At 33.5% G+C, this 18,364-nt stretch overlaps 1 protein-coding gene and 1 long non-coding RNA gene across 7 annotated transcripts; one reads left to right on the top strand and one right to left on the bottom strand.

Moving 5' to 3' along the window:
* Nucleotides 1–6,943: 6,943 nt before the first annotated feature.
* LOC120087865 lies at nucleotides 6,944–16,916 on the bottom strand. 6 transcript variants are annotated; one of them, XR_005484715.1, is made up of 4 exons: nucleotides 16,775–16,916; nucleotides 16,365–16,562; nucleotides 14,484–14,519; nucleotides 6,944–7,243 (listed from the first exon to the last, which is right to left on the bottom strand). It is a non-coding gene; the product is annotated as an uncharacterized LOC120087865 (long non-coding RNA). The 6 variants fall into 6 exon arrangements; XR_005484714.1 differs by having other exon boundaries at nucleotides 7,182–7,255; XR_005484712.1 differs by lacking the exon at nucleotides 6,944–7,243 and adding an exon at nucleotides 8,984–9,595.
* On the top strand, nucleotides 12,415–17,787 carry LOC120087864 (formin-like protein 3). The gene is made up of 6 exons (XM_039044829.1): nucleotides 12,415–14,344; nucleotides 14,566–15,331; nucleotides 15,417–15,939; nucleotides 16,036–16,235; nucleotides 16,368–16,606; nucleotides 16,682–17,787. The coding sequence occupies exons 1-6, from the start codon at nucleotides 14,183–14,185 to the stop codon at nucleotides 17,567–17,569; spliced, it is 2,778 nt and encodes a 925-aa protein (XP_038900757.1). The 5' UTR covers nucleotides 12,415–14,182; the 3' UTR covers nucleotides 17,570–17,787.
* The last annotated feature ends 577 nt before the right edge of the window (nucleotides 17,788–18,364 follow it).

Below are 18,364 nucleotides of genomic sequence, written 5' to 3' on the forward strand. Positions count from 1 at the left end.
CCAGGCAGTAGGGCCTAGGGTGAGAGGAGAGGATTATTGGGTTTGGGTGTCGGATGCTAGTGGTCGGTTTTCTATCGCTAGTGCTTGGGAGAGTATACGTCCTCGTCGTCCTAGGGCTGTCTCTTATACACATCTAGATGTGTATAAGAGACAGGGCCTAGGGTGAGAGGAGAGGATTATTGGGTTTGGGTGTCGAATGCTAGTGGTCGGTTTTTTATCACTAGTGCTTGGGAGAGTATACGTCCTCCTCGTCCTAGGGTGTCTTAGGCTGGTATTTTGTGGGTGGGGGGTGGTATTCCGCGTCACTCATTCTATGCGTAGTTAACAGTGAGGGACAGGTTGGGTACGCAGGATTGGTTGAGGAGTTGAGGTGTGTTGTCAGGAGGGGTGTCTTCTGTGTGGGGACGTGTGGAGTCGCGGGATCATTTATTTTTTGAGTGTGGATTTAGGAGAGAGGTGTGGTCTAGTGTGTTGTGTTAGTTGGGTTTGACGCATTGGGTGGCTGGTTGGGATGTAGAGTTGAGTTGATTGTGTCGAGTGGGGTCGGGTAAGGAGGTGCATAGTAAGTTGTTCCGTGCTTTGTAGTGTGCGTCCATATACTACATCTGGCAGGAGCATAATCGGCGGCTACATGGAGATCGACCAAGGTTGGTGTTTGCTCTGGTTTACCTTATGATCTCTACGATTTGTGCTCGTGCTACTTCCTGGCGGGTTGACCTTCTTGGTCTTATCTAGTATATGTACGGATGTTTTTTCCTTTTGAACTTCACGTTGTTATCTGTTTTGCTGTAGCCCTTAGTTTGTGGGGTTTTGGGTTCTTTTCTCTGCCTTTCTTCCTGGTGGTTTGCGAGTTTGCGTCTATGTGTTGGTTTTTTTTTTTTTTGTCTTATCTTGTTGGCTTTGTTTTGGTTTTGTTGCCCTGTCTTTACTTGTGCTTTGTTACTTTGATGCCTTGATCCCGGGCTGTGGGATCCTTCTTGTTGTTGTATAATAATATCACCTATTCTAAAAAAAATCTCTAGTAAACCATCAAGAGAAACTTCTCTACTATTCTCAGTTTTGGATTGAGTGGTGGAAACTCTAAATTGAGTTGTATTAAGGTGGATAAAGGAGAGGTTTTAGAGAGCAAAATAGTTTTGCTGAATCTTTCAAAATTCAGATTGCATGAGTGAATAATCCACTAAAACATTTGAAAACTTGGATAATTCCACTATCAAATTAAAATTTAATTTTAATTTGTTGTTTTAAATCTAATTAATTTTACTTTAAAATTAATTTAAATAAGAAAAACTAAAAAAACAATTCTAAAAAATTAAAAATTGATGTATTTAAATAATTAATTATTAAGCATATTTAATTAATTAAATAATACTTTCATATAAAATATTAAATTAATAAAACACCTAAGTTAAACATGAATCCTATTCATATAATCAATATTTTAATATTTTAAACTCTCCAATTACGTTTAATTTTAATAAATTTAAACGTTAATTATATGGAATATAATTATCCAAACCCTGAAATCGGAATTGAACATTTCAAATTCAAACCCTAATTTCGAATTTGAACACTTCAAATTCTCTCAATTTTCTGATCCAAGGTGTAATGTTTTACGAGCTAGTAAAGGGACATTATGGACCTACAGATCATGAGTTTCAACAATTTGAGATTAATTGACTAAAACTCTTTAACCAGAATTAATCAATATTCGTTAACTACCGAGACATACCACAATAGCTCGATAGTTGCACTCTCCTCACTGTAGATATATTTTTATCCACTTGATTTAACCATAATCAGTAAGCCGATCTTTTACAGGTCATTCGTATTTACAAGTAGATCAAAATTTTACCCCTGAAAATACATCTTGCTCCTTAAACTCCCACTAATCCTCTATTGAACAATTGGTTTATAGTCCAACTAATGAACCATGTCCCTTTTGGCTATGAGAGGGTGGAGTCCCTTTGTTCAAGACCAGGAATCAGTACTAAAAGGAACAACCTATCTGCTAACCCTAAAACGGGTAGGAGTGAGTTCCGTCTTACAGGACTATGTCCCTCGCTATTTATCTGGTCTTATCCCCAAAATGGAAGACTTGTTGAGCAGTGTTGTGAACTACTCTCACTTATGCAGATTAAAAGATAATCCCGAATAAACAAGAGTTCATAGTTAGCTCAGGATTAAGATCGAGTTACCCTAGATCATTAAATTGAAATAGTCAATTTTAACAGTAAAGGGTCGTTATAAAGATAAGTGAATATTTCATGGTCCGGTCTTATACAAAACTCTTTTACATAGGACGTCCTCACTCGTATGTCTCCACATGAACGATTTTGGGATCACATCATTTGTATCAATATACAAAGTAGGTCACATCCATAGTGTCCCAAGGACGAGGTACCAATCTCATCCATATACTTATAAACTTTTTTGGCTATATACTATAATTTGATCCTTTTCTATGTCTATACATAAAGTCACAATATTCATACTATAACCATGGATTCGTTTAATGGAATTTATAACATAATGCAATTTCAATTTCAATAATACTTTTATTGAATAAATTCTTCAATAATACTTTTATTGATAAATAGAATACGTTTCCATGGTTACGAGCTACGAGTTTTAGGACATTCCCAATATGTTTTTAATTTTTGAAGAACAAACTTGTTAGATAATCATTTTTGTTTCTTATTTCTAAATTTAAAAAGCCTTTCTAAAAATAGGTCAAATTTAAGAAACAACCAAAAACAATTGTTCTGTTTTGTTTCTATTTTTATTTTCATGGAAATGAAAATTAACCATAAGGAGCTATTTCCTTGACCATTAAATCTTAAGGTTAGTTGCATAAATAGAATTCAAGCCCAAAATAATAGAATATGCAGTATAAGGATAAAATAATTGCATATATAGAACAAAAAATGGTAAAAGGCCAAAAAATCCATGCCCAACTACCATTTTACATTCTACTTCTCTTTTTTTGTCAAATTGAAAGCTATCATTGGTAGGTACTATCAGCAATAACTTTCAATTTGAGAAATGTATCATCAGTTGCTATCACTAATAGTTGCTATCAGTGAATATCATTGATAGTCACTATAAGTGGCTATCATATATAGCTGTTATTAGTGATAACTTTCAATTTGAGATGTGTTCTATCAGTTTCTATCACTGATAACTTTCAATATAAGAAATGTATTATCAGTTGCAATCACTGATAGCTTTCAATTTGAGAAATGTGTTATTTGTTGATATCACTGATAACTGCTATCTGTGATGCTGCTATCAGTGAATATCACTAATAGTATCAGTGATAGCTTTAAATTTAAGAAATTTGTTATTAGTTGCTATCCCAAAACACCGAAAAATTCCTCTTTCGGCAACTGTACCTCCAGTCTATCGCTAAATCTATCAATAATAGTGGCTATCAATGATAGTCGCAGTGGTTATCACTTACATTTTTTTTATCATTGATACCTACTATTAGTGATAGACTAAGCCTTAAGTTTAATAAAGAATGATAAATAAGAAACATAGGTAGAAGAAACATAAACTATCAATCAATGAAATAAAGTCATCGAATAAACTCATTAAAATCCACAATCCCTTAAGATCAACAAATCTCCTTGTTGATCAATCAATATGAATGGCTTGTGTAGATATTTTGAGTGAAGAGGCTTAAGAGAATGTAGCAATCAATAGACTTGAAGAATGGTACAACGTAGCAATCAGGAAAAAAAAAAAAAAAAGTACACCGTAGAAAAACAACAAAGAAAAAAGAATAAAAGCTAAACCGTAGAAAAGAAAAAAAAAAAAAAAAGAAAACAAAGAAGAAAGAATAAGGCTAAATTGTAGAGAAGAAGGAAAAAAAAAGGAAAAAAAAGAAAAGAAAAGAATAGAGAAAAAGAAATGAAAGAAAAGGGAGCCACAGAACACAAGAAGAAAGAAAAGGAAAAAAATAATTCAATAAGATGGAAACGCTTGCAACTAAGGACAGGATTGGAATTTAAAATAAAATTACAAGTTGACCCGTCAATTTCTACCATATTTACAAATATTTTAATGTTGTACTATATTTTCAAATTGCTTTCAAAACTGTTTTATTTAGTACAAATTTCCTAAATCTCAAGATTATGGTTCAAATCTTTATTAGTTGAATTAGATTTCTTTTTTTCATTACCTATTATTTTAGTTTTTATCTTCTTTTTAATATCTTTACCTATTCTTTTATTTTTTTTCTTCTTTATTTCCTTATTTATCATATTTCTCTTTACATATATTTTTAAAATTTTTAATTTTGCAATATGTTATATGTATATTTAATTTTTTTTTAATTTTTCAATGTAGATGTATATATTATTTGAAAGATAAATTTTAATTTTGATATATAAATTTTAATTTTGATATATATATATAGTATCACTTTAATTTTTAATTTTATTTGATAATAGTGGATTGAAAATTATTTGAACCTATGACCTCTAGGTCAATAGTACATAACTTTATGTCTTTTAAGTTATGTCCCTTATGAATTTTAATTTTGAATTTAAATTTTTTTAATATGTATACTTTAATATTTTCTAACACAACATTTACATTGCAATGTAATTCAAATTGAGTAAAAATATTTCAAATCAAAATTTGACAATATTTGAAAGATAGAAACGTTTTTATTATATTTGGTAATTTTGCATCGAAAATGTAAACTTTTGATAACTTTTTGGTGCATATTATGTATTTTTATATTATACAACTATAGAGGATATTTAAAAAAAAAAATCAAGAGAAGGCCCAATATAAGGACGTTGCTTCCAGCTCAATGTAGGAAAACTTTTTATATTAAATGGTGAAAAAGTTGGAGTTGCGAGATATCGATCCTCGTACCTCTTGCATGTTAAGCAAATGCTCTACTACATCCCCAGATGAGATGCATAATGTTAAATTATAATATAATTACCTTTTTCATTATTTTTAAATATTCTACCAAACAAAAAAACATTGTCAACTAAAGAAAATAATTTCTATCTTGTCCAGCTTTTGGTTCAAGCAATATTAGTTTTAAAAAAATATATTTTCAATTGAACTATTAAAATATGTTTTAAACTCTTTTTTTTTTTTTTTGCATGTTTACCATAATTTTTTTCAATCTAGATTATGAATCTATTATGGGATCAAGGATATATGTCCCTCAAATAGTGATATTCGAGTTTCATTTATTATAGCTTCTTAAAAATGAGTAGCAACATTTTGTTTCGGTAGTTTGGACATATCTTTTCGCATAAGACCAAAGATCGGATCTTGAATTTGACAATTTACTTTTATTTTATTTTTAACTAAAAATATTTATATATTAATTTAATGAGTGAGTAGTTATTAATTCATTTATTATTCGTCACCTATATTTATAATTTTTTTATTTCTAAAATTTGAAATATATATATAACATTTAATTTTTCATACACTTCAATCAAGTTAGAAAAACCTAATTCCATTTAACTTTTCTTATATACATATACAAACATCATTGGATCTTTTATAAAATTATTTTAGAAAAATAGATTGAATGATTTTTGTTTTATGTATTTAGGTGAACAATTTTATAAAGGCTTATAATATTAGTGCATTTGAAATTACATCCATATGAAGATTAAATTACAAGTTTAATCCTTAAAATTTAAAGATTGTGATTAATAAATCTATAAGTTGATAACCAACTAGTTTTGGATTTTTTATTTTTAATTTTTAGTTTTTGAAAAATGGATTTGTTTGATATCCAATTTAGTTTTTTGTTGTTTCAATGACCTATTATTATAGTTTTTATCTTCTTTTTAATTTCTTTACCTATTCTTTTTTTTTCTTCTTTATTTCCTTACTTTATCATATTTCTCTTTCATATATTTTTAAAATTTTTAATTTTGCAATATAGATGTATATATTATTTGAAAGATAAGTTTTAATCTTTGCATATATATATATAGTGTCACTTTAACTTTTAGTTTTATTTGACAATAATGGATTGAAAATAATTTAAACCTATGACCTCTAGGTCAATAGTACAAAACTTTATGACTATTAAGTTATGCCCATTTGACTTTTAATTTTGAATTTAAAACTTTTCAATATGTTATGTAATTCAAATCCCGAGCGAGAAAAAATATTTCAAATAAAAATTTGACAACATTTGAAAGATAGAAACATTTTTATTATACTTTTTAATTTTGCATCGAAAATGTATTAGATGATATAAGCCTTTGATAAATTTTTATTGCGTCTAGATGCATATTATATATTTTTATATTATACAACTAAATTATTTTTAATCTTTAAAAAAAATGAAAAATGAAAAACAATGAATAGTTATCAAACAAGTTTCTATTCTTTTTTTAAAAAAAAAAAAAGAAACAAAAATATTCATCAAACATATGATTATTATTAGTTGTTAAATTCTTAAAAAATAAAATAAAATAAAAAACAGAAAACAGAAAAAATGAACATTATCAAACAAGTATTAATAACCTAGTGTGTTCCAACGATCAGTGTGCCTGGCTTCCAACTTCTTGTATTCATGTTTGAGTCCTAATGCCTCAATTTATCAATTTTATGTTTTTTTTTTTTTTTTTTTAACAATGATTTCTAGTTTTTATATGGAATGAATGGTAAATAATGTTGCAAATATTTTCTCACATTTCGCTTCATTGCCACATTAATTTCTATTTTCTATTTTAACAAAAATATCTTGAAGTTTATCTTTTTCACTTTAATAATTTCTATTTTTATATGAAATTGAATAGTAAATAATATAAAAGATATTGTTTTATTTTACACTTCATTTTCACATTAATTCTCAAATTTCATTTTTTAAAAAACATCTTAATTTTTTTTTTAAAAAAAAATTAATTCAAAGTTAAAAGTTGTTGGAAAATATGCATAAAGTTATTGTTTAAAAAATAGAAAACCGCAACTTTCATGAAAATGTGTTTTTCAATAAAAGACAACCTCAATTGAAGAATATGCTTTTCATCTATAGATCTAACTATTGAATTGCCATATATAGTGTTATACTCCTTTGCGAGCTTACCTCGTTCACCGAAAAGGAGATATGAAGACAACCCCTTTTATGATATTTACTATCTACTTTAAACTATATTGCTTATTACTTGCAAACAATAGTTTACTTCATTACAATCTAAATTTAATTGTTTTTATAACCAACACTTGAGGCTTCCAACCTTTGTACCTACAATCAAATCTACACGACTCTTAATGTAACACCTACATTTATACGCATACACTACAGGAAATTAAATGTTAAATGTTAAGCAGAACGAAATTTTATTTAAAGGGGTGGTAAATGTAATACCCTAACCCTAATTTAGAAAGCAGGAAAACAAATAAAATATATAATTAAGAATGAAAAATATATAAACTTAATAGGAAAATCGGGTGGAAATTTAGAATTGAAAAAAAATAAGAAATTTATTAATTATCTAAAAAATAATGAATAAGGGGGCAGAATTAAGAAGGATTAATTAAAAGTTGGATGCTAGCTAATTCAGGAGACAAAAGGCAGTAGATAACTTTTTTTTTGGGCAATGCTCATTGGAAGAATTGGAGGTGAATTAATTGCCCATATACTCTTAAAATTTGAAAGAGTTAAAATGGGAAAGTGGAATCCACAAGCAGTGAAGGCAACCCACGCGTGAAAACTAGCGAGATTGGAGAGAAAATTGGAGAGCGCAAGAGTGGAGAGAGCGGGATTCTCAGCGAGACAGTGGGAGAGAGCAGGAGTGAGAGCGAGAGCAAGAGCGAGAGTCACGAGAGCCAAACTAGCGAGAAAGCTGGAGAGAGCGAGATTATGAGAACAAAAAGAGCGAGATTTGGACAGAAGCGTGGATTATGCGTTGAATTTGGCCACGATCTTATAGATTATACATGGAGAACCTTAAAATGGAATACAAACAAAGGTTGATGACGTAAGGGTAAACGTTAGCCAAAATTAGGTGTCTTATTAAGAGAAATTCTTAAACCTAAGTAATTTTAAAGAAGTCATATGTAGAATGAGTTGTCACACAGAGAAAAGCTGGAAACGGCTATAAATATGAGGCTTTAGGCTGGAAGTTAAACTCATTCTTAAACAAAACTCAGTAGTAAAAATCATGTGAAAATGGTGAAGTAATTATGTTAGTTTGAAGGAGGAAACGCGAAGGAAGTGTTGCCCAAATTTCCTTTTGATTTAAGAAGGAAAACTCTACTGATTAACCATAAGGAATAATAAGGAATAACTAGGATCGCAGTCAAGGTAAGTAGTTTATCTCACCCTCTCTTTAAGTGTTTCATGGTAGTGTACCTTTAATATGTTGCATAATTATGTTATTGTTATGTAGCATTACATGTTTAAAATACGTTTATCGACAAGGGACCTCATGCATTATGTTTGTTCATAAGATTAAATTTTAATTAGATAAAGGTTATGCTTCTGGGGCTAGCAGGGCATGTATGGTTGCATCCCTCTAGACCCAATTCTATGTCAAGTTTATGCTAGGGACTAATAAGGTATGTATGGTTGCACCCCTCTAGTCCAATCTTACGTTTATGTAAATGGTTGATGTTGGATGCGACTTTGGCCCTACTGATTGCATGACCCACTAATCATCAGATGGATTAGTTTCTGCCTAAGTCCTCATCTTCCTATCAGGGCGGAGAAATTTACGTTAGAAGTATAATCGACCACCACAGGTTATTATATGTTTTCGGTCTCAATCATATGTTTTCAGAACATGTTGCACATGATTATGCATTTGGTCACTACCCTATGTGAGAACTACTTACTGGGTATATTACATACTCATCCTATTTTTACAAACTTTGTAGGTAAGAACACAACGTAGGTGGCAGAACTGGACGTCGCTCAAATGTCCAACCATCAAATTCACTATTATAGGCATATGCATTTTTGTATCACTACGCTAGTGTTTTATGGATCCTGGTGTTTTGTAAAATAAACTTTTTATATAGTTTTCTACCTAATTAATAAAATCTTAGATATGTTCTTTTGAGATTTTTACCAAAACTCATCTCATAATAGAAAAGTCTAAGCATGCATGTCGTAGAGGTCGGACCATAGTATGTAAGGATCCGATCGTTACACTTAAAAAAACCTAAGACAAGGAATTGTTCCTGTAGTGTGGTAGACCTTGGCTTCCAGTAGCACTTCAGAACTCTTCCTCTTCACGCATCAACTTGATAAAACATATTAAGCAATAGTATGACATGATCACAAATAAATTCCAAACCAGATTCACATTAAAACTGAGTCCCGAAAATCAAAACCTGAACTCATTATCACCTGACCATGTGCACATGTCAACCTTGAATCTCGCCATAGGCTCAGAACTGGACCTGTAGTCCCTTCTGACAATTCTATACGAAGATTCCTTCTACTGGCTCAACTCCCATATCTCAGGATCTTCTGACTATCTAGTGGGACACCTCGCCAAAGACACAGAACCTAGATCCCTAGATCATTTTCATCACTCGTGTGGTTCCTCAGGGTACATTTAAACAATCTTTAGTGGTGTGAACCTCCATCCTTTAAACAATAGGAAAATATGTTTTTACCACAACAGACCAGAGGCCTAAACATTTCTTTTACCATATAAATCATGTTGAAATAATATATACATTATGGTAGAAACATGCTTTTATACAAATCATAGATAAAATATATTTATCTAAATCTAGGGTTTTTAACCAGAATAAAACAGATCATGCCAAACATATCAAATCATACATATATACGTATTAATCAATATACTGAAAATAAAAACCACTCACAGTTCCTTATGAGAATTTCCTTTCTTCAATCTTCCCAGACTCTTCCTGGTCTCCTAGCTTCTCCAACTTTTAGCCTGCCCTAATTTATTTTTAGAGTTCGCTAAAATTTAAATTTATTTAATTTATGGCTGAACTATACTCAAAATATCTCATTGGCCCTAGACGTTTCTTACCAAAACCAAAACAGAGCAACTTAGGTGGTTTGACACTCTAATGGTCATGGGAGGACAAGTTGGGTGCGCGGTTGGACTGTTTGGGCGCTCAAGACATGTGAGCTAGACGAATAGACGCACAGGTGGGCCTGGGTGGTGCTGCTGATGTGCACAGACATGGGCTATCGCTGGTTTAGGGTGATCTGGCCTCGCAGATGGGCAGAAGGCGTGCGATGTGGGCGCTAGTGTTGGGCCATGGGCACGCGTGTGGCACAACCGTGTCTCCAACTGATCGCATGAGGCGCACGTGCGAGGTGGCCTAACGACGATAGACGCATGCGAGGGCCTATTAAGGCGATGGGCATTTAGGCCAATGATGGGTGTCTGGGTTGGGCTAGGAGACAAATTGTCGTTCTCCACTAATTTTTGGATTTTCCTTACCCTCTTGTGCTCTAAACCTTATGGCATCCCAAAAACCCTATCTACACTCAATTTGCGAGAGTTTGGCTCAAGAAAAACAGAAATGGCACAAGTGGATTGGGAAAATTAAATGTTCAAAGTCCCCTAATTATAGAGGTCCTAAAACCTTCTCCTTGTAATAGCTCTCCATGCATGCATGCCTAGGTGTCTTCAACATGCAAATCCCAAACAACATTCCTTTTTTAGGTGTCTTTACATGCTTCTTGCATGGTTCTTCTTTGCTCCATAAGTGGTCACCTCCTATTAAGGCTTAGTCATGACTTCTTTTAAGCTTACCACCTACCTACTTTTGCTGTCAATTTGGCCTTGCTCTCCAAGTAATCATTGTCCACGCATAACACCACCTGTTGGACTTATTTCCAATGCCTAGCATTTCTTGTTGGACGTCCGACTCTCCCATATCACTCCTTAAGTTCACCACCTTCTTCATCCTATGTATATCCAAAGTAGCTCACCACTTCCTTGGTCCTTTGTATCCGACCACCACCTTAAGTGGGCGTCCAAATCTAGCTCTCCTAGGTGTCCAAGGTTCAAGTTATGTCTAGGCCAATTTTTTAGGGTCATATGTCCAAGATAACTCTCCTCTCTTCTTCTTCACCCTAATATATGTCCAAATGGTATCTAACTGTTCTAAGAGTTCAACTAAGTGTTTCAACATGTCCTTCCTTAGGCGACCAAAAATACCTTCCTTAAGTGATATGTTGGACTTGCTTATGCTATAATCCGAGAGCAAACCCTACTTCCTCCTACTTAGAAAATTTTTAGCTCTTCAATCCTTCTTACTAACATTTAGTCGAATTCCCCAATTCCTCACTATGCTATGAGTTCAATTCTTCCTATGTTCTTCCACAAGGTTTCCATACTTAGAACTTTTCCTATTCCACTTCTTTTCATAGCATAATTTAAATACTTAGCCAAACCTAAGGTTTCCAAACTCCAATATGTATTCTACCTTACTTCTTAATATAGCTTATTGTCTAGTGAATCCTAAGTTCGATTGAGGGCTTACATATAGTCTATAAATATGTAATTTTCCTATCAATATAAAAATACACGAAACCATAAAAGTGTGCTCTCCTCATTCTCATCTCCCCATTATTTTTATCTCCTTTATATACTATTACTCACAACTTGTAGTGTCCGTCGAATCTTGTGGTTAAAGTATTGTATTCATAGATTAGTTGTCCATTTTATCTTGGAACACGATTGTTCATAGCACCTTGAGCATTATATAAGAAACAAAATTGTTTTAAAAAAATATGAATTTGCTGTGTTCAAATTAATTATTTTCATTGTTTCCTTATTCCCGTATATTTGTTCTTACAAAAATAATTTTTTTTATTGTATTTTGTTGATATTTTATTTCTATTAGTTTTTTTCATTTCATTTGTGATTAAACAATACATTTTAAAATACTAATATTGATTTATTAAGATGAAATTTCTTTAAAAAGTTAATAATTATATTAGATAGAAAAATATTGTAAATATAGTTTGACTTTATTCTTATAAAAATATATGTAACTGAAAAAGCCACGAAAACTTATTTTAGCTTTTTTTTTCAAAAAAAAAAAACAAAACAAAAACACAATTACCAAACATATTATTGATTCAGTTTCTAAAAAACAAAAAACCAAATACAATTGTCAAATGTTGTTAACGTTTAGTTTTTAAAAAACAAAAAACCAAAAGGAGTAACCAAACATGTCTGGTTTTTGTTTCTAAAAACTAAAAAACCAAAAATAGTTTTTCAAAAACTAAAATCTAAGATTCTATTTAGTAACCATTTTGTTTTTTATTTTTTATGTTTTTTTTTATAAAAAAAATAAGCTTATTTTCTCTCTTTTTCTTACAATGATTTGCATATTGCTCAAGAACATTGGTTGAATTCTTAACTAAATTTCAAAAGCAAAACAAACTTTTAAAAGCTACTTTTTTTAGTTTCTAAATTTTGGTTAGATTTTTAAACCATCAATAAAAAGTATATTACAAATGAAGAAATTTGGAGATGAAAATACCATCAATAGGCTTAATTTTCAAGAACAAAACAAAAAACACAAACAGTTACTCAATGGGGTCTAAAAGTCAAATGATCACCAAACATGACCTAAACTTTCAGTTTTGATTTTAGTCCCTTAAAAATATATATAAATCTATAAATTAAAACAAATTCATATCTAGTAGATTTCAAAAATACTATGTTTAAAAGTAACCGTTCTATAAGACAAAAAATAGATTACGTCTATTTGAACTTTAACTTTTTTAAAAATTTTGCAGCTAATTGATACGTTGATTTTAAAAAGATGTCTAATTATACCTCTCAAGCACAAAATTAAATTTAATGTCTAATCATATTAGATGAAAATTGATATTTTAGGAATCTATAAAACATAAAAATAAAATATTTGAAGACTTATTAGACATCTTTTTAAAATTTAGAAACTATATATAAACACAAAACTAGAAGTTAATGAGCTAAGTTTCTAAACTTATATATATCTGTCATCCTCACCTGAAGTTCTAAATTTCCCACTGACAACATTACATCAAGTTGTTGATTCAAATACTTGACTTTTGTATCAAAGTTACAAAAGCTATTATGATTTAACTGGTCTAATTATCAATTATTAGTCCAATTAAAGCAATCATTTAAAAAATAATATAAAGTTCATGCACGTGATTGGAATTTTTGTTTCAATATCAATACTGTGTTTCTAAGCATTCTTTTATATAATCGCAACCCACAAAAATTACGATTAGTTTTTATATATATACATAATCACAACCCACATAAATTATGATTAAGATTGAAATCTAACTTGGGGGTTGTAAAAATTGTAAAGTTTCCCTAAATTTCAATTTATTTCAATAACTTGATTTTGAGCTGTCAAAGGGTCAAACACTATTTAAATATAGCTCATGTTTGTTGGAATTGTGCGATCCAATTACTCTTTAATAGATTATCTTCGTAATTATAGAGTGGCACTCAATTAAAATTTAATTAATTTTGCCTTACCAAGCCCTGCCCGATCACCTCTTGACAACTTGAATTTTCTTTTCAAAGCCACGCTACATTAGCCACTCAAATTTTAATATCGAAAAAAAAAAAAATTTCACATAGTAAATTTAGATAGTTGGGGGTGAAAAGGGATAAGATTTGAAAGAAAAGGGCACAAAAGGAATTTAAAAAAAAAATTTAAAACAATCATGGGTTTTCCACATAGTTCTCCCCACGTCTGCTTAACTCATCATTTTTTTCCTCCCTTCCTGATATCAAGAAAAGATATCTTCGAAATATCAGGGAGGGAAAAAGTTTCGACTTTTGATTCCAGAAAAGAAAACCCAAGAGAAATCCAGCTAAGGAAGAACAAAAATATCATCCACAGCCCACGAATTCAAACTCAAACGTCATAATTTTTTAAAATTTGACAAAGAGGTGTGCGTGAGATTGGTGTAATTTGATTGGTATTTTGTTTTTCATAGGCATGCATTAATCTTTGTGGTTGCCCGTTTCAATTATGAAATTCTGTGCGTTTCCACATTGTAATTCTCCAATTAATTCATGTGAATTAATTGGCAAAGTTGGGTAAAAATACCCTCTACAAGAAGGGGTGAGGTTCTAAAATTCCAAGGAATTGGTTGGTTTAAAGGGATTCAAGAGGAGAGAGTCCTTGAAATTCGATGAAATGAGAAGAGGAGAATACGGATGGGATGGTGATTCAGAGAGAAATGGAATTGAGAAGAGCTGGTTATGTGGTTGTTTTTGTAACTATCCTTTGTGCATTGGCAATTGCGAGTTCAGAAGGCAGAAGGAAGACAGTCGAAATGGTTCTTGCCAATCCCCCCAATTGCCATTTCACATCCTCAGATATGGTAATCACATATTTTTGTATAATTTTCCTTCAATCCCTTCTTCTTCCTTTCATTTCAACCCAGAATCATATTTTTTTTCTTTCTTTCTACAACTACATTTGAAATGAAAAATAGATGGGCGGGGAATGGTGATTCGTACCTTTTTGTTTCTGTTTTTTTCTTTCCTCTTCATCATCTGCAAAATAAAACAATATTCTGATATAATATTAGTGTGGTAACAGGGCAAGAAGGCATGCATGAAAGAATTAGCAGAGAAGGAATACGAAGCTGAAGAATTTGTTCATTGCATTAAAAAAAAAAACATGGGTAAAGAATCTATAAGAATTCCACCACCTGACATGAAACAAGATTTGTTCGATTGTTTAAGAAAGAAAACTATGCTTTCTCGTGGTTCTGAACCAAGTTCTGGCGTATTTGATCGATTTAGCAAACCAATTGAGTTGTTCTTCGGTGGAGAGTCCAATATTCATATGAGACATCTAATTAGAGTATCGCAAGATTCATCAGAACCAGACCCTGATGAAGCTCCATCTCCATCTCCATCTCCATCTCCATCTCCTGAAGCAGAATCACTAGCAAATTCTCCATCACCGTCTCCCAGTCATGCTCCAATGCCATCACCAAGTCATGCCCCAACCAAGTCTCCATCACGAAAGCGCCGTCCACCTGTTGAGGCTCCAGAGCCGTCTGCGGAACCGCCACCGGACGACACCGATGTTTCGGATTTGCCTAAACCTTCTGTAGTTCGCTCACCACCTCCCCCACGTGCTTCTCCCAAGTCTCGCCCTCCAAAGAAGCGTGGAGATGAAGATGATAACCAGACAATCATAATTGCCGGTATTATAGCAGCTGGTGTGGGAGTTGTTCTTGTGGTTGCTTTGCTTGTGTTCTGCCGTGGTAGAGGTGAAAAAAGTAAGGTTGATCCGAAGGATGGGCAAAAGGATGAGAGACCTCTCTTAAACATATCTTTGAGCGAATTATCAGCAGGTAAGGTACTATCTTTTGGTTATGTTCTCTCATTTTTTTTCCATCGATGAATTTTCAAATCATCTTTGTAATTTGTATACTTCAGGTTCTTCACAGAAGTCATACAGCCTTGGAAATTCAGCTACCAAAGAGGTAAATGCTGATAGTGGAACTAAACCACCCCCATTGGTTGGCAACTTATCAACGAATCCTGAAAATGCTACCTCTATAGCTGAGGCTCCGACATCTGATGGCAAATCATCAGCAATGCCGCCTCTAAAACCCCCTCCTGGAAGATTAGATTCTCAGCCTCCTCCTCCACCTCCACCAGCACCAGCACCGGCAACGGCACCAGCGGCAGCACCTCCACCACCTCCACCACCTGCTCCTAGAGCCCCACCACCACCACCCCTGAAAGTTGGCCGACCCCCACCTGCACCACCGACGGCAATCCCTGGTAAATCTCAAGCAGCGGCTGTGGGGCCACATCGGCGTGGACCTAGTGGCTCAAGTATGGATGCGGATTCAGGAGGCCAAAAGACCAAGTTAAAGCCCTTTTTTTGGGATAAGGTTCTTGCTAACCCTGGGCAATCCATGGTCTGGCACGAGATTAGTGCTGGCTCATTCCAGTAAGCCAACTTAAATTCTTAATTCTCTCAATAGTAATCATTATGCAGAGGGATTCGATGCATACACTACAAAATTAATCATTATAAAATTGGCAGATTCAATGAGGAGATGATGGAGTCCTTGTTTGGATATACAGCAGCAGAAGCTAACAAAGGTGACCGCAAGAAAGATACAATTTCAGACCCTTCAGTACAGTACATTCAAATCATCGACGCTAAGAAAGCTCAAAACCTTTCAATTCTCCTACGAGCACTGAATGTGACAACAGCAGAAGTTTTGGATGCCCTTGAAGAAGGCAGACTCTCTTTTCCTTTTCTCTTAATCCAACTTGCTTTTGTGTGATGCTTGTGAATTGATAACAGAATAAAATATACAGTTGGTTTAATTGATGAAACTAACAGAGGGTTTCTAACAAATTACGTACCAGGAAATCCTGATCTTCCAGCAGAGCTTCTACAAACCTTGTTGAAGATGGCACCAACAACAGAAGAGGAACTGAAACTGAGATTATTTTCAGGGGATCTTTCTCAGCTAGGTCCAGCAGAACGATTCCTCAAAGTGTTGGTGGATGTTCCTTTTGCTTTTAAACGATTAGAGTGTCTTCTCTTCATGCTATCAATGTCTGAAGATGTCAATAACATTAAGGAGTCATTCGCTACTCTAGAGGTGAGCATATTAAGATCCAAAATTAACTTCCTAAAACACAACATTTAATTTAACCACTAACTTGCTAAATGTTAGGTCGCCTGCAACAATCTTAAAAACAGCAGGTTGTTTCTCAAGCTATTAGAAGCAGTTCTCAAAACTGGCAATCGAATGAACGACGGGACGTACCGTGGCGGTGCTCAGGCGTTCAAGCTCGATACGCTCCTGAAACTGGCGGATGTAAAAGGAACCGACGGCAAGACCACACTCTTACACTTCGTCGTACAGGAGATTATTCGTTCGGAGGGCATACGAGCAGCCCGCTCTGACAGACACAGCCGGAGTTCATCCAGCATAATATCCAGCGATACAATTTTCGAGGACTTCACCGACGATTCGACAGAACATTATCGACAATTAGGGCTTCAGGTGGTTTCTGGTTTGAGCACGGAACTCCAAGACGTTAAAAAAGCGGCTGCCATAGATGCGGATGGGCTAACGACGACGATATCGAAACTTGGCCAGTCTCTGTTAAAAACCAAAACATTTATAAACGCCGAGATGACGAATTTAGACGAAGAAAGCAAATTCCACAAATCGTTGTCGAAATTTTTGGAAGGAGCCGAAGCGGACATTTCATGGATTGCAGTAGAAGAAAAGAAGATAATGGCATTGGTGAAGAGCACAGTGGATTACTTCCATGGAAATTCTGGAAAGGAAGAAGGATTGAGATTGTTTACGATTGTACGCGATTTCTTGATTGTGTTGGACAAGACCTGTAAACAAGTGAAAGAAGCAGCTGAGGCTGCGGCGAAGCAAGCGAAAAATTCCAAGAAAGAAACTGCGACACCGTCGGCTAATTGTCAGCAGAATTCAGATCTGCGGCAGCGGCTATTCCCGGCGATTGCAGAACGACGGATAGATGATGATTCAAGTTCTTCAGACGAAGACGATGGCGAGAGTTCATCATCTTCATCATCCTAGATTCCGTTACACTGAAATTGGTTTTATTTTACGAATGGGAATTCTTCTTTGAATGAAATGAAAGAAAAATCTTCTCCGAACTATTCTGTGGCGTAATTTTACGAGCAGAGTGTCGTGTAATAGAATCCGGTTTCTACTAACGATTTGATCCTCTTCCCTTCCGTGACTATATTTTATCGTGGGTCACTGTAGGAATGGTAAAATCTTTGGTGGAATTCAAGATTGGGGAGGGACCTCTCCATTCCTTATAAAATACATGGCTTGCTACCTAGTTAGAAGATTTATCTCAATTAAATTTTTAAGGCATGTCTCTATTTTCCATTATGTGATTTCCGTTTCTCATTTTTCGAGAATCATATTTATTTAGAGTTTGATAACCTTTTCTTGTTTTCTGTTTTCTCGTTTTTAAGAATTAGAGCTAAGAATATATTTGATAACAACAGTGTCTTTGACGGATTGATAGTGGCACTTCCTCACAATTCACTTGGTTGTAAATAAAGCATGCTATACAATAATAAGAGGGATTCGAGTCATATCTTTGTCGAACTTCTTTAATCTCGAATTCAGCTGCAAGTCTTCTCCAATTCTTCTTGTGAACCAACTCAAGATCTTCCCTACTATTCTCTTGGAGCCTTAGATTGAGTTGTAAGACTCAAACTAAACTTGAATGAAGGGATTTTGGAGAACAAGCTCACTGATGCAACTTGAAGAACACTTCTTCAACCTTACAAGTTTTCAACAAAACTTCAGCAAGTTCATCAGCTATTGCATGGATCAATTCCACTTCTATATTCT

Source organism: Benincasa hispida, chromosome 10 (assembly GCF_009727055.1).
Source record: "Benincasa hispida cultivar B227 chromosome 10, ASM972705v1, whole genome shotgun sequence".
Classification (NCBI taxonomy): Eukaryota; Viridiplantae; Streptophyta; class Magnoliopsida; order Cucurbitales; family Cucurbitaceae; genus Benincasa; species Benincasa hispida.